The 17,998-nt window shown below is 34.6% G+C and overlaps 1 protein-coding gene across 1 annotated transcript in view; it reads right to left on the reverse strand.

The window, feature by feature from the left end:
* Positions 1-17,998, reverse strand: part of DNAH8 (dynein axonemal heavy chain 8) — a 141,792-nt gene that overhangs the window by 19,504 nt on the left and 104,290 nt on the right. The window contains 10 exon segments of the mRNA XM_056357561.1: positions 635-837; positions 2,694-2,812; positions 5,443-5,564; positions 10,291-10,481; positions 10,577-10,829; positions 11,674-11,779; positions 12,230-12,412; positions 13,761-13,916; positions 16,057-16,212; positions 17,013-17,184. Of these exon segments, the coding sequence (XP_056213536.1) occupies positions 635-837; positions 2,694-2,812; positions 5,443-5,564; positions 10,291-10,481; positions 10,577-10,829; positions 11,674-11,779; positions 12,230-12,412; positions 13,761-13,916; positions 16,057-16,212; positions 17,013-17,184 (1,661 nt within the window).

The raw sequence follows: 17,998 nt of genomic DNA on the forward strand, positions 1-17,998 counted from the left end.
GCCAAGTAAGCCACAGCATTTGAAATACAAACCTAGTTGTTGGGTTTTTTTTACGTGTAGATAACACAACTACATAAATGAGCACAACGCTTAATTGTAAAATTGCATTTGTAACATATTAATGTGAGTAACATCATGAATATATAAATCTACTTCCAACTCTGTATGCACATCTTTTCAAAGTTTCCATATAACACAGACATAAAATCTAGATTATATAAATGCAGATCTTGTGGGTATTTTTTGTTACAAAGTAATATTTTAAGCAGATTGCTGATTTTTACATTACCTTCAGTTAAGAGTTAAAACAAGAAAACAGTATTGTCACCATGCCAGAATAAAAAAAAAAAATAATTGTCTTAGAGATAAGCATTAAAAAAATATAATCACTGGGATGGATGATAACAATTTATAAAAAAGGAACTGAAAACATACTGTCCAACGGTAACAGAATGATTCTCAGAATACCATCTCTTATTTAAAATATTATTTTATGTCTAAGATGATAGTTCAGGTACAAACAATAGTGCAACAGAATTTAAGAAATACTTTTCAGAAAAAAAATAAATCTCTGAAATCAGTTACATTACTCTTCTGTATCTTAACACAAGGCAACGAAGAATTACTTTCATACCCAATTTCAGCTTCCTAGCCAAGGAATCAATCTGAAACGTTGGGTCAGATCCCATAGACAAGAAACAGATGAGAGGTGTTCGTGTGTCACTTTCTTCCCAAGTTTTTTCCAAATTCAAAATGACTGGTTCAGTATATTTCTCATCCAAGGAATTTGCAATATATTTCCTGGCTTGGGAAAGCATTCGGTCTGGACACCAAGACCTAGAAGTTAAAATATATACTAAGATACAAATTCACTGCCTCTTCCTGTTGAAAGATCAGAATTATATTAGAAATTCCATTTTTATCAATAGAGATTTTTGCTTCATAATACGCATATACACACACACACAAATATATATGTGTGAGTTTGTAGGTTGTCTTTACAGATGTAATAACAGACAGAGCTGGTAGTCCTTTCAATACTTTTCAGTTACTTACAATTTAAAGTAAACTATTTGCACTGAAATTTTCTGTTCTGGGTACCTTTACCAGGTTGGGTCATTTTTAATTTTAAACAGAGCTTTTGTATCTGAGAACACAAGTAGCAAAATGTAACATTATTTTTGCCCTTTAGTGAAATTCTGCAGATGTTTCATTGCGTCTGTTAGTCTTTTAGGGTACAGGCTGAACTCTCTTGCACTGAATTGCATTTGTGTTGGGGATGAGTTGTTATTTTTCCCATGGAAAAAAAAATCCCAAACAACTACTTTTGGATAAAGTTATGACCTTTCAAAACTTCATTTATAGGCATATTATTTAAATGTTTAGGACTTAGATGCTCCCCTCCCCTTTCAGGGTGCATAGCCTATGACAATACAGTACTACTTCCATCAGATTCTGGCTTTTTTTACTGCACAGGTTGAATCTGCTCCAAAGACAAATCATGGTCAAGTAATTAATGTTGTTGGGTTTTTTGTAGTGTCTCTGATTTATTTGTTGCAGGACTTGGAAAGTATACAATGAATGTAGGAAGATATGATCTCATGCATCAGGCAGTTGAATACTGCTTTGGGGAAATCCATTCTATCCCAAGCCCTGCCACAGAGATCCTAGCTAGTGCAATAAAATAATTTATACCACACTTTTCACAGGGGGCTTTTTGTGCTGGTTTTGGCTGGGATAGAGTTAATTTTCTTCATAGTGGCTAGTATGGGGCTATGTTTTGGATCTGTGCTGAAAACACTATTGATAATACAGAGATGTTTTCGTTACTGCTGAGCAGTGCTTACACAGCCAGGGGCTTTTCTGCTCTCACACCACCCAACCAGTGACTCATCTGGGGGTGCACAAAAAGTTGGGATGGGACAAAGCCAGGACAGCTGACCCCAAAGGACCAAAGAGATACTCTATACCATATGACACCATTCTCAGCCTATAAAGCTCTGGGGAAGGAGGAGGAAGGTGTGGACACTTGAAAATATGACGTTTGTCTTCCCAAGCCACCATTAAACATGATGGAGCCCTGCTTTCCTGGAGATGGCTGAACACCTTCCTGCTGATGGGAAGTAGTGATAGATTTCCTTGTTTTTATTTGCTTGTGTACATGGCTTTTGCTTTACTTCTTAAACCGTCTTTATCTCAACACACTAGTTTTCGTACTTTTCCAGTTCTCTCCCCTATGCAATCAGGGGAGTGAGCCAGTGGCTGCATGGGGCTGAGTTGCCAGCTGGGGTTAAACCATGGCACTTTTGAATACCTGTTTTGCATTATCTTTTTTTTTTTAAATTAAAGTTATTTAAAATAACTCATTTTAAAAGATTTTTTTAAAAATAATTTTGAAAACAATCTGAACTATTCTGTATTTTTAGTGTTTTTTTGGAGGAGGCTGCAATGTGGTTCCCAGTTTCCATTTGCCATGACATAAGAGCAAAGCTATAAAAAATGGTTTTTTTAGATTCCTCAGAGTTTAACTCTGAAGTGAGCAAATTAAGTCATATTTCATGTGAGTGAATTAAATATATCATGTCACCCAGAAACTAATTTTAAATTATGCTATTATCATAATAGCATACTGATAGACTGAGACACATGATGGAACCAAGTATGTTATTTCCCAAATTTCTGAAGATGCTCACCTGATGAGTAAAAGCTTGCGAAAGGTATCAAGTGAACCATTGTATCCATCAGGTATAATTTCTTCCTCAGGAGCCTCCGTATCAAACCAACGTTTCCATCCCTTTTCATTATGGTCTATCTAAATTTATTACATTAACACACATATAAATATATTTCAGTTGTAGTAAAATCCTGTTGTAAATGTATATTTTAATGACAGTCTGTTATTAAATTAGGATATATTACAAGTAACATTAAGAATCTACAGCATTTAAGACATATGCCATGTGAATTGCTATTAGGATATGACAACCAGAAATTTTAGTACTAAGATGCAGGCTCTTAAGCTAATCAGTTATCCATGGATTCCCCTCCCAAACACATGAAGCTACTGAAGAAAAATCAGTCATTAGCAGAAGGATTCTATACTACAAAAGGAACATACTGTGATAAATTTATTCCCTCTGATCACAAAGTACCAAGAGGAATAGAAAAATCTGTACCAGTACTGTCCAGCCAGCCAAAGAATAACAAAATTAAAAATAATAGACTCTAGTAAGCTTTTGACTTGAGAAAGAATAAATCTGACCACAAATATAATTATTTAGGCATCTCTTAGAATCCATGACCTAAGACAAGAAGGGATATTGGTGGACAGAACATAGTGAAAATTGCGATGCAGTTGAACCTTCTATGCAGTGACAGATCGATTCAACTACCGCAATATTCTGAGATCACTGGAAAGAGAACAAGGAGCACACCGATACCACCTGTTCTGAAATACAGTCCCACCAAGGAGCTCTGTCCAGGTGACTGACTTGGTTTCAAATAGATGTAGTTTCAGAACAATGTACGCCAAGAATGGACTGGTAGAGGACTGAGAAATGAACATACAGGGACCTCTTCCAACCATATATTTCCTATAATGAAACTCATTCCAAGAGTTTCCTTATAAAACTTTCCTTATTAAACACCAAATACTCCTTTCTGAACTATAAACCAAGTTTGACAAAATAATATTACTTTATAAGCAAATAGCTGAGTTCTACATTAACTGACATCAACCTGAGCAGATGCTAGGAGAGTATTCAGAGGAGGTACCTTCCCAAAGCTAAGCCACAGCCAGAGATAGATTACTGAGCTAAAGGATCTTTTGTTGACTCAGTAAAACCATTAAGCTTTCGTTACATATTTCTTTGTACCATCTGTCACTCAAGCACAGCTGGAAGTAATAATATTGTGAAAAGTAACAGTGTCATCTAAATATTTAAAGAGGAATATGCCCTTGTTAAATTAAGTTAGGCATCTGGGACCAGAGGACTTAATGTTTAGAGAAAAAAAAATTGTAACAGGCAAAAAAAGAAAAACACAGGCAATCTCTTGAGAACTGGGCATACCATTTGCAAGCTTTTTTTTTTTCTTACTTTAAATAATTATCTGTTTCTATCTAAGTAAATAATGAAACAGTTGTATGTAATATGATGAGCCAAATAGAATGGCATATCTAATGGAGGCAAATAAGTAATAAAAAGATGTTATTTCCATTTTTTATTGTAACCTAGTTGGCACTCTCCCAGATTCCATCTCTATCTATTACTAAAACCAACTAATTGTCACTTCAACTTGTAAATATATGGCAATTTTAAGTTAGTGCTAAAAGATTCATAAAAAGAGAGGCCTTTTGGGTAACATAATCTCCTAAGTATTTTGGAGTCTCAAATTTTGTTTGCACCAACTCTAGAAAAGCTCTATAACAGCCCCATTACAATCTACAAATTAAAAGGAAAAATACATAATTCATAACCTCATGGTTAAATTTAAATAATATTAGCAAGTGTACAGTGGCATTTTGAGTTCTTGTGTCCTAACACCCCAGAGTGAAGACCTAACTAGAATTCTTCCAACTTTGTCCTAACTCAATATTCTGGTTTGATACCTGCAGGAACCAAAACCTGGAGGGAATGGGCTGGTATGTATCCAGATCTTGCCTTGATGCAGAGTTAGAAAACAGCCAGGACCACTTCCAGACACACCCTTTAGATAAAATCTCTGCTACCCTTCAGGACACTAAATGCCATCACAAAAGGGACTTGGCTGACCAATGCTGTAACCACAAGAACTTAGTGTCCTGGCTATCAGCCTGATTAACAAGGAGTGGTTAGGAGGTACAGAAAAAGAAATGCTTAGGGAGTGTTTAACTACACCAGCAAAGAGATAAATTTACCAATGTAAACATGGCACAAGCCTATGTACATACAAGTTCATGTATATGCCAATAAAATAAATTGTATTTGTGTAGCTAGTTCATCATACCTTAATTAATCTTGTAATGGAAATGAGTATTTAAAACCAAACAGCAAACAATTTGTTTGTAAAATTGTCAGACTCAAGACAAAACATTGTAATTTAAAACCTGACACTCATAGATTAACTTTCTGAGCCTTTTTGATACCTCTACTTTTTTATGCTTTCTCCTTATTTCTGTCTCTCTGTCACTGACTTCCTTTCTTGCTAGTTCTTTGCTCCTGTTCTCTTTCTATCACAATGACTAGAATACAAAATACAATAAAGCAGATAAAAAAATATAGAGCAAATAAATATACCCCCATTCATGACACTTAATTGTTCATTTCTATGCCTTTAGTCTGTATTGTCTCTGGCCTTGTTCTTAAGTACACCTCTCATGCATTCCACAGGTAAAATATGGGAGCACAATTATGATTGGGAAACTGGTTATTAACATTAAAAAGATAATTTAGTAGATATCACCTGATTCAAAATTTCTGCAAACTGTGGAAGTTTGCTCAATTCCACTAGGTTTAGCCACCTCATGTCAAGAATCCAGTGGAATGGTTTGGGTGGGCAAGCCTGTAGATCCAGTGCTGCACCTCCTGTAGATGAAAACATTCAGATAAAATACACATGACATTCCAGGGGTCAAGATATATTTGATATTTCTTTTTAAATTATGTTTTCTTGGCCATATAATTTTCATTGGGTAGTAATTGCACTCCTGTGTGCTTTGCATTTGTTTCGTAAGATCATAGGATAATTTAGTCTGGAAGAGACCTCAGGAGGTCTCTAGTCCAACCTGTTCAAAGTAGGGTCAGTTATGAGGTAAAACCAGGTCTTATCCTGTCTGGTCTTGAAAACCTCCAAGGATGGAGACTGTACAACCTTTCTAGACCATATATTGTAATGTTTGTTTGTCCTCATAATGAAAAAAATCCCATTACATCCATGTTGAACCTGTATTTTTTTCAGTTTATTTCTGTTGTCTCATCTTCCTACTGCATGCCACTATGAAGAGCCAGGTTAATGGCCTTTTCACAGGTTTTAAAATACTATGATTGGGTCTCCTGTAAGCCTTCTGTTCACCAAGCTGAACAAGCCCAGTTCTCTCAGCCTCTCATCTTAAATCATGTGCTTCATATAGTTAGTTTGTTTTAAGTTTTTACAATAATATTGATTATATTGGAAGTAAGGAAAATTCTTTAAGATTTTTTTCCTTTTCATCTGTGCTGATAATACAGCAAAGATAATTTTGTATTTATCTGAAAGATAAAAATACTCCTCTGAAGGCCCTCCCTTAGACAGTCTATGTTTTATCCCAGTATTCCTAAAAAGAAAAGAAATTGAAAAGAAAGACTTATTTTCTCAACTGCAAACTTCTACCTCTTCTCTAATGAAATGCATAATTTACAATATCTCAAGAATGTGACACACATTAGCAAAGTAATCTCCTGGGATCACTGGAATAAAAGACCAAATACATCAAGAGAAGAAAGAACCTCTCTGGACTGATGGAATTAATCAGTCAATCCTAGAACAGCCCAACAAGTGCAAATCATTTTAAATAGCATATATAAGGCCATATAGCCAGTAGATAATACACGTGTTTCACATGCTCAGATATGCAATTGAAGAGGAAATACAAAGGAACACCTCTGGGATAAGAGTGCAATCCAATTTTAAACAGACTGACTTTTAACTTTTTATCATAATTTCTTTCTTGTAGTTGCCTCTTCCCCAGTCCTCCACAAATTAATTAATACCACTTGTTGGGAAAAGGTGTTGTACCAGTCATCTGCAGAACCGAGATCATTTATTCATTTAGGTCATTGGTATAATGAATTTCAAGAACTTGTTACAAACTGGCAAAAAACCCACTTTGGAATAACTACTACTATCTTTAAGTACTTGTATGTATCTGAGCATGTATGTGTGTGTGTACTTACTCCTTACATTTATGAGCTGTAATTATTTCAATACTTTCAAATTATACATACATGCTTACCAAAAAATACATACATAAAGATGTAGTTCCATTTCTATTAATTTATTAAGAGTTTCACAAACTGTGTCTAATTGTTGCATACAATATCAAGAGGGAGTTTATTCCATAGAATATCAAGAGGTTTTAACAAAGAGATCTTTCTTCTTATTCTGCACCCACCTTATCCTCAAATTCTCTACAAAGATGTAGAGAAAATGAATCATGAAACAAAGAAGGAAAAGAAGACAAACTTACCATTGGAGTGAAAAGGAGATTAGAATATTAATGTATTAAGTAAAGAACAAATTTTGTTATTTAAGAAATTACTGGGAAAACATTATACATAGTATTTTTGATGCAGCTAAAGAACTAAGACTTTAAAGTTCTAACATATTATAGGGAAGAGTTTATGGTGCTGCAAATGCTGTTATGCAACAAGTTCTTTCTTATTTTCTGAAGCCTATTCTGCTTATATTATAGACTTTACAGGGAAGGATTTTATTTTTTGAGATGTTTTCTTGCAGGCTTCTGGGATGCAAGAATTTTATTTATATTATCAGTGATGATTCCAGGAAACAGCAGGTTTTCTTCTTTTAAAAGAATTAACACATGATTTAGAAATACTAGCTATTTTCCTAGCTACTTAAATATCCTTAGGTAGAAACACAAGAATCACTATGTTGAATCTGGATATTAGTAGGCCAATGGGAACAATTAACTTCAAAAGAAAGCAAAAGCTTCAGTGAGTGGGCAGTAAACATCTTAGATTTGGCTTTTGGGGAAATTTTTAAACTTTAATTTTTGAGGCATACTTATTAAATGAAGAATGAGAATTACAAAAGTATAAACAATGTATTTGTCATTGTAATACTTGATATTAATGCTGTTAATATGCATACCTAATCTTCTGATAAATCCTGCTAAGTTCTTACGGTTAGTCATTTGTTATGTTAATGAGTTAAATATGCAATGCCTGAAGTCTTTCGTTAGTTTTCATTTTGCCATTCACAGGCATATATTATAAGTTCCAGCATCTAGAAAAATTTGTGCATTGCTTTCCTCCACATATGGACATTGTTAAGGTTTCCTTCAAGCATACTCTTGAAGTGTCTTTGGTGTTAGGACATATAGTTTGAAATAACTGCCTGGGTTGCATGTATGGAAGCCAGAACTTCCTCTTAGTCTCTGCAAACTGAAATAATGGAAATCAAAAAAAGGATAAGAAAAAGTTTACAGATCTGTAATCCGCTATTAGAACTTTTATTACAAAGTGATACCCTGTTTTAGAATCACATCTTTTGCACATTTAATACAATAAGCCAACGGAATATTTTTGCAAACTATTTAATTCTGTGAGAGACAATCACAATCACTTTAGGCAAGAAGACTTTTCTTTATTTTAAAATGCAATCATTATTTGTCCACAAAATAGCATACTTGACAACATTTCTGGCTTTTATTGCAGTCAACAAAGCCAAAGATGTTGTGAAACATGCTTTGTGACATGCTTTCTAATATTTATAGAGCTTCTTAGTAAAATATATTTGCTGCTGGAGAAGGTCATATTCTTCACTTGTGCTAGTCCCTCACTTTCTACTGGTAAAGCACATGGGTTACCTAAGTGTCAAGATACCTACAAAATCATCAATGAACTCCTTAGATTTTCTCATAGCTTTGAGATATTTTTTTTCTTCTTTCTACAGTTTTAATAAAAATTCTTTGCCACCATAGTGTGAGGCTGTTTTCCCATAATCTGGGGATCTGCTTTCTCTGTTTTGCTGACTTAAGGTTACCTCCAAGCTGTAGCATTAAAATATTCAGGAAGGGCTTCATGTTTGGCTTTAATGGAATACAGTAAACAGAACAAAATTCAATTTATGTACTTTAGCAGAAGGAAAGATTTAGAGTTCATAATCTCCTAAGACTAGCTGAATAAGTCTAGAGACTTTTTCATTTCAAAAAATAATGCTTATTTCACTGAGACGTCCCCTAATAATATAACTGATGATAAACCATGAAAGCTCTCCCAGAAAAGAAGTAGAAAAAAGAGGAAGAAAGGTTTATTTTTGTAATAAATCCTTTAGCTGCCCAATGGTGTTTGGTAACACGGTGTTCATTTTGCACCAAGAACTGCTCATCCAAGAAGGAAAATTGAACAACTCATTCATTGCAGAAGATACCCAAGAGTCCAGGACAATTTGGCTAGGCATCTGCCCACTTGCCAATCTTTTTTAATATACTGTGAAAAATTATAGAAAATCTATTGTTGCTTTGGTGTCATTTTATACACCAGAAGAATTTCTCACTATCAAATCAACTATAGTAAAGCTACGCAGGAAACAGCAATCATATGTTCTAGACAAAAAAAGCTAAAAGTACTCTATCACAGATTCTCACCAGGTAAAAAGGAGTAAGTGATCACTTCCTGCTTCATATGCCCAAGGCATATTTTCCTCTGCCAAAACAAGAATCTATGAGCTGAGAAGCCAAGAAATATCGTTCCTTGTCTAATGATTTACTAAAGCAGACAGTTCATTTTGAAAGTATTTCCAAGCATGCCCTGCCTGACATCAGTGGTAAATTGGTAGCTGGATACCATTCTTAAAGGATAAAAACATTGCAACAAACTGGAAAGCAAAACAGAAAGTGAATTTCATCTTGTTTCCTATCCATTTTGTTCATTAAAGGCAGATAATGATCTTGAAATCTAGGTTCACTACTTTGATATTAGAACTTTGCAAGATTCATTTGAACATTGGAAATTCAAACAGGTCCTATATGGACCTCCAAATAAGCAATCCTGATAACATTTTCCAGCAGAGACAGAAATTTACAGAGCACAGAGGCGGCACAGACCTGGCCAGCAGAACCACAGAAACACATTGTGTTCTCTGAAAGTGTTAGCTGGTTGGCAAAAGTCAAGAGAAAGCTCGAGCTGAGACTGATAAAAGATTGTAATGCCTCCTGTTCTGGTGACTTAGAAGACAGCTTTATTTAGCTCCATCAAAGCAGAGAAGCAAAGGAGCAAGCAGTCACCTAATTTATAAAAATAAGTACACAATTAAACACAAAAATATACAATTATTAAACCAATTGATGGAGAGAAGCAGAACTATCATCTTGATCTCAGGATAGAACACAGCCTGGGTAAATGGCAGAGGTGGAACTGAGATGGAGAACCGCATCTAATTTCGCTGAACAATGGCAGGGATAAGGACAGAAGCAGCTCCCACAGAGGTATTGGTAGAAACCATGCAGCCAAAAAAATCAAACTTCGAAATTGTATAGAAGTTTTAAAAGTTGAAATTAATTCTACATATAACACAATTTCTTAAACTTACCCCTAATGAGTGCATGGAACTCACTGGTGTTTACATGTCCTCTCTCAAGATCAATTTTTAATGCCAGGAGGAGGGTAAAGAGTAATTTGTGGTTTTCATGCAAGCCTCTAACAGAATATGAGTAAATTTCAAAGGTAAGATACTCAATAATATTTGAGATTCTTTCCTGAGGTAAAGGAGACTTCTTAGACCTGAACCATGAAAACAAAGCAGAAAAAAAGCATGTTAACAGCAACACATTGTAAAGACAAATATCTGAATAGTAGAAAAATCTCTGTCTTCCTACTTGGCCATGGATTGATCAAATAACTTCAAGAACTGAGCCAGTGAATTTTGATACATATTATTGACCATGCTCATTGATGTAATAAGAAAATAAAGAATGCTTCCACGTGTAGCAACGGGTCGATATTCCTCCTGAGCTGTGTTAATCTTCAATTCAGTTTCTGCTGCCACAGACAACTTTTCAGCTACCTCGGTAGCTGTTTGCTTAGTTGTTTGCAGAACACCAACCAGGGATTCATCATCTACTAGTGAACCTAAAAAGTCAAATATCGGATTTTTTAGGACATTTTTGTAAGAAACTTTTCACTTCATATATGTAAAAATTGAAAGGCCAAATTACAGGCATTATTTACAACAAATGGAAATTATTTACTAAATTGCAGAAAGCTTTTAAAATGAAGACTGAACAGGATATGTAATAGTAGAAGTTATTTTTAAATTCAACATGCTAAACAAATGCATTCAACCTATGTCAATATGAATGTATCTATACCAACACCTTTGTGGCATGTACTAGAGCAGTCAACTTTTTCATTAACATCACATACATATTAATGTGCAGTGCTTCAATTATTTAAAGTCTGATGGTTGGTACATTCCAAGTCAAAAAGACTTGGGGTCCTAAAGGCAATGGTCACACAACAGTATTCATGCATCTCAAGTATTTACTGATCAATTTTCTGGAAGTTACTACCTTCTTTTTCCACCAAAGAAATGGTAATTGATCATGTGCAGTCTCCTAATATACCGCAGAAGGCTTTCAACATCATTTAAGCTAGCCCGTTTTACTTTGCATTTTCAATGGGTCAAGGATTTGCCTGTGATCAGATACCTTATCTGAGGGGCAGAAAGCTCTCAAGAAATTGATTTGATTCACAAAACTTGTTCAGGTGTTAAAAATACTTAGTGACTAGGGTTGTATATAGTGGCATACTGTAGTACCAAATTCCTCATACCCCAGTAAATCACCGTACTTCAAATTTCTACCACTGGATGTTCTCTTATTGTACCCTGGATGGATAAATCAATTTCTGTATGGAGAGCTTTTAAAGTGAATCAGCTTAATCTGCCTATTTGCTTAATCCTTTGATACAGAACCTCTGGTTGCACTTAGTTTGTACAGAAGATTGTCTTCCAGTTCTTTCATCTTCCTCTTATTAAAAGTTACATCTTCCGTGAGTTTAATTCGTTCTGCCTCTAGTTCCTATTGTTAAAAAACCAAGAAAATGGCATAACACTTTATGGACCGTAACTACAAGTCATACTTAAAATTCAGCTGCTGATTTTTTAAAATCATGAAATGTGATTGAAGATATAGGTGAAGAGTTGGATGCCATCATGAAATGTGCATTTTACTTTTTTGGGTATCTAAAATATGTTTTTATAACACCCTTTCTATTTTTAAGCAGTGTTTTTTCTTATGAAATATCAATGCCAAATGCTTGTGTTTAGTTGTGTCACACTGACAGTCATATGTAGAAGATCCTCTAGGTGCATTTTTGTTATTTGGAAATTTCTATACTGAATCTGAATAATTTCTTAGAAAATGGCTGATGTCTTTCTTCCATTTAAACATTTCTTTTTCCCTATGTACTAAAACCAGTTAAATAATAAAAAAATAAACATCAGTGGTTTGTGTGTACTCTTAGGTTACCTGTTTTTCAGTAAGGATTACTCTTCTCAGTAACTGATTCTCAAGTCCTTTCATTGTAACAGTAAAATCAATAATTGATGTTTTTGCATTAATTTCAGGTGTGAAAGCAGGATTGGGTAGCTTTGTAGTAATGTACAGTCTAAATGAACTCATAACATCTACTTCCTTATCACCAACTTTCACCTGTGGAGTAAGTTAGAATAGAATTAAGCAGGGGAAAATGAGCTTCATTCGACTCAATCATATTGACCAGGAAAAAAAATTACATTATTTGAAATGCCAAAGAGAAGAAGTTTATTTCACAATTCAAGTTTGTCATGAAAATAAAAAACGATGACCAAAGGTAGAAGTTAGGGTACATTATAGAAGAAGCATTCTCACTCCAGGTAAATATAGAGATTAGTTCTACTGTGAGTTCTAATTAATGGTTCAGAACCATTTGGTTTAGGTTTTGTGCTACTAATAACACCCCAGATGAAAGCGGTAGAAAGGTAGAAACTAATGACCTTTGGAGAAATCATTGATTGTGCTCAGGGGAAAAAAGAAATTATTTGATCCAACAATGGAACATATATTATTGGAATTAATTCTGTATTATTTAAGACTAAGCAGATCTTAAAGAATCTTTCTAAAAGAACTATAAATTTATTCAGAGTTTTCCACAGAATTTTTTACAGAAGCTAAGATATTCCAAATCAGCAGTCTAACTTGAAAACTGCATGTGCTCAAGGAAATCTGATCACTGTGTATGAGCCTCCAAGGCTACTTCAAATACCTAGCTCAAGAAGGAGTAGGACAAAACCACTTCCTTAAGCATATTGTTTGCTGTGACATTCAAAGTAAAACTACTCCACAAAAATAGTAAACACTTTATTTTCATTATCATCAACAATCTGGTCTACCATCTTTCTCATAAACCAGCCAGTTAGTTAAGATTCTTCGAGAAAAATACATATGGAAATAGACATGTGCATGTGCAGTCATTTTATTTCAGGATGTTTGAAGGGGGATTGTTTTTAAAATTTGGGAGTGATTTCTTTATTTAATGAAGGTCAGAAAGATTCATGATTTTTCAAGGTTAGGAATATACTTAATATTATTAATAAAACTTCAAGCTTTTTGGCTTTCTTTGTCAGTAAACAGCTTTACTCCAAATTAAAGATTTTGCAGTTTCTACAATCAGTGATCCACAGTCGGAAGAGAGAGATCTTTCCAATTCTATGAATTCTGTTAAAGGGTATAAAATGAAATTGTTCGAAAAATCCATAGAAAGTATTGTAAGCTTTCAATACGACATACATAACTGGTTCAAGTTTGGAATCTTCAGTAGTTAAAGTGCAATTTTAGACTCATGAACTTACTACTTATCAGAGGCTCTGCCTCCAATATTTTATTAGTTCAGTTTGATTCTCCACACTACCCTACTGAATACAAAGTTTACCTGATTCAGGAGAGGTTTGGAATAAAAGGGCAAAATATCATTCATCATAAAGTTAATTATTTATTCCACATCTTTTGTTTTATTACTAACCTTAAAAGAAGTTCCAGATTTCATGAAATTCTTTTCTAATATATTATCAAGGACTGGATCCAGCTCTTCACCTATATCTTCAATCATGAGTGATCGCCCCAGTGAAAGACTATCTTCTAAGTGTGTGCGGAAATACTTGTCATTCAAAGTCGTTACCTAAAAATGTAAATTATAGATTTATGTAAGGACAAAAACATTTCTTCAAAGCCTTATATGAAAACCACAGACCTAACTATGAAAACGTCTTCCGTTGTTTTAGTTAGTTGAATTTTAAACAAAGTAATAAATGTTGACCATGCCGCAATTTATGCAGAAATACTTCTTGTGTGTACAGTGAAAGGTACCATCAAAAGGTGAATTTAAAGATTGGCTGTAATAGAATACACAAAACTTCATTATGAGAGTAATAATGTAACAAATTAAACTGGTACAGCTTATTGGGAATTGAAGATGTTACATATATTTTTGAAATCAGAGACACCTAACATTTTTTTATTCTATGTCCTGAGGACTAGATTTTTTTAGTTTTAGCTTTGAAGTGTTGAGAAATTCTTTCTGGAAACCTGAATTCATTCTAACAAATGAATTGCTGTTACAATATTATGAACTCAGATGCTGGAAATATCATTAATGGGATTCAATATATGAAATCATTAAAAAACCTGGATACAAAATAAACCACTAATTTTGTATTTCTTCCTAGATTTTCTTTCAGAAAGTTCTCATATTATTTTCAAGATTTTCTCTGCAGATATATAATAGGGGCATTCTAGTGGAAAACAGCTTTGCAGAAAAAGACATCAGTGTCCTGGTGGACAACAGGTCATGCACAAGCAAGCAATCTGCCTTTGCAGCCAAGGCCAACAGCACTCTGGACTGCATTAGGAAAAAAAATTACTGACAGGTTGAGGAAGGTGATCTTTCCCCTCTGCTCAGTACTGGAGACACATATCTGGAATCCTCTGTCTAGTTCTGGGCTACCTGGTATAAAAGACCCTGAAGAGAGTCCAGCAAAGGATCACTAAGATTATTAAGGTATCAGAGCACTTGACATATAAGGAATGCTGAGAAAGCTGAGATTATTTAGCCTCAAGAAAGCTCACAAGGGTATTTACTGATGTATATAAATAGCTGGTGCGTGAGAATGAAAACAGGCAGACAGTCCCCTCTTAGTGGCACAGAGTAACAGGAGAAGGTGCAACGGGCACAAATTGAAATATAGGTAATTCCACTTAAACATAAGAAAAAACCCAACTAAATCTTTATTGTGAGGGTGACTGAACACAAAACCAGGTTGCCCAGAGATGTGGTGAAGTCTCCATCCTCAAAGTATTCAAAACCCAACTGAACACAAAGCAACCTCCTTTGGTAGATCCTGCTGTGAGCAGGGAGGATGAACTAGATGACCTTCAGAGGTCCCTTCCAACCGCAGTTTTTCTGTGGTTCTGGTAGTTTGCTTTGTTAATGATAAAACAATAAGCATGAACTTCATGTTCACTTTATTCCAACACTTAAAATCTTCAAAATCTAGAGATCCTAAACCCCCAAATATTGAGATTCAGGAGGACATATGAGATTTTGAAACATTCAGGTTAACGATTTTAAATGCAGATTCCTTTTCCCATGCTACTTCAATTTGTGAAAAATTCATTTGTGTGCAGGTGACACATGAACATCTTTGTATCATACTTCATGAGCAGACATTTAACCCTATTGGCTTAAGAGCTATTCAAATTGCAGTAATATATAGGATAGACAAATTTGTCTTGGGTTTGGTTTAAACTGGCTCTCCTCAATTTACTTTTGTAGCCATAACTTCATGTATGAGTTTCATCTCGGGTTCTAAATTCTGGACTGCACCACTTCAAGTACTTTGCCTATGTTTTCAAAGCTGTAAGTTATTCTGCCTTTGCCTGTAATGTTACTAATAGTTCCCAGATTTACTCCCACTTAATAATTTCATATTATGCTCTTTTACTACACTTTTCACCACTTTGCACTCTGTATAGGGAACACACCAATTTTGAACAGAAGGCTACTTCTTTCTCTTTCATAGTTCTTGCTAGATTTCATACCAGTGTATACTTATATATAATCTTTTCCAAGTTCCTGAATGGGATTTACAGCTCTTGTCAAGTTCCCTGCTGATGCATCTACACCATCATCAGTCTCCATACAATCTGAAGTTATCTCAGATATGTATGTATGAGAGTTACACTGACTCAAATGCAAACACACCCTAAAGCAATGTTTGAAGGAATATAATACAGCACATTATTCCTTTAACACTCTTCACCTGTAATTCATTATCCTGTTCTTTCTTTTTAATCCATGATTTCCCTTGAGTTTGTGGGTCTACCAGAAGTGGATATCTAGTTGCCTTAGTGACAATGATACCATTCTGAATTGAGAGATAATCTCCAGGCAGTCCTTGAAGATGCCACTCACTAATCTGAAGAATAGAATAAATAATAATTAAAAAAAAAAAGTAGTTTGGAATAAAACCTCACTGGAACTATCCTTCAGTTATGATTTTCCTAAGAAATAATGGGGACATCAAGCTAAATGGGATGCATACTTGAACTTGCTGAAAAATTATTAATGTAGATGGAAAAAATTTTCCATTTGTTTTTATTTTTATGGATGTTTTTAACATTTATATAGTATGACAAAAAATAGATTTTAAAAATGTAAGAAAGTCGAAAGGCAGCTTGACATCCAAATTAAATGTTGGGATCAAGTATGAGAAACCCAGGCTGAGAGCATTTTGGGGGCTTAATATTGACTTCAGGAAGCTTGAAGATTCTGGCATTGTCTCCTGTTTGATTTTTCATATATTCACAGTGAAAAGACTTTATGAATTCTATTTTAAATGTCCTCTTTAATATAAAAATTTTGAAACTAGATCCAGATAATACTGACAGAAAAAGCTAACAACCAAACTCACAGCTTTAGTAGATGTGATCTATAGCTGTGGTGATGGGTTTTCAAAATAAGGTACTTGAAAGTGCACTATATTATTGTACTATTATATAATTGCCAGTATGTCACCTGTTTATCTGTCTAAAATGACTCAGTACTCAAATTTTTAGTGGTAATTGCCAAGAACATTTGTAAACCACTGAACTACACTGCACAGAAATATTGGGGATTATAGTTCTGTTCTAAGCAAGCATAACAGTAAATTGGCTAACAGTCACAGAATATATTAATTAAAATTAAAATGAAACCTAGCAAGCACCAAAAACTTACTGTTGGTGGATCTACCAACATAGAAATCAGGTTCAAATTTTCAGAAAAGGGAATTTTGTGGGCTCTCATCTGTGCTTCCCATAAATCTTTAAGCAAAAGCTTCCTGAAGTTTTGATTAAAAGGTCCACAGTATGAAAGAAAACCTGTGCAGAGCAGAACATCTCCCACAAGTCTAGAAAAGGAACAAAATAATAATTAAAAGGTGATGTACAACTTCAGTTTCTATTGATGTAGACAACCAGTTTTTGAAACATAACATTTCTGTTCTGAAGAAAATTTAAGGAGAGAACTGTTGCTCTTTGAGAACAACAAATAGTTTCTTTGTGTTTTCAAAATATTTTTGTGGCAAAACTTGAGTAGTACTGTATGAAAATATTATCTTCATCCCTACAAGTTAATAAGGCCCTGACGAAAACTATTCCTTCTTTCAATAATGAAGCAGGAAATTGGTTTATTTCTTAAAAATATGCCTGCAATACAATATTTATCAGAAAAACCAACTTAATTTTCTTGGAATGGGCAGACTTTACCAGAAATGCCCAGTTTCCCCATAGGAAATTTATGGGAACAGATGTATTCCACAGAAGCTAAGCCCAAACTTTCAGGGTTTTTACCTTTAGCAACCATTTTGACACATTACCTGTTTTCTAGACAGCTAGGACCTCTGCTCCTAGGCTGCTCAACATTTTGTCATTTAGACAGCAACACACTGGGGACTCCCAAGTTTCTCAGAATAAGGCCTACAGTCCAATGTGTTTTGACACACGGACTACAGGACAAGAGTCTGGTCTCCAAGCCTCCTCCTTTTATTCAAATATGTCATAATTAAAATCAAAATGGATGCTTCTTTTCCTATTCAGTATTAGGCTAAGAATCTTTCCTTCTTCCTTCTCAGTTCCACCCTTAGATCATCTCTACCTCCCGCTTATCTGAAGGTTTCGCTTCCCCAGTAACATTGGAAAAAGCTGCAGTGTTAGGGGGACAGG

The sequence above is a fragment of the Falco biarmicus genome, chromosome 12 (assembly GCF_023638135.1).
Source record: "Falco biarmicus isolate bFalBia1 chromosome 12, bFalBia1.pri, whole genome shotgun sequence".
Taxonomy (NCBI): domain Eukaryota; kingdom Metazoa; phylum Chordata; class Aves; order Falconiformes; family Falconidae; genus Falco; species Falco biarmicus.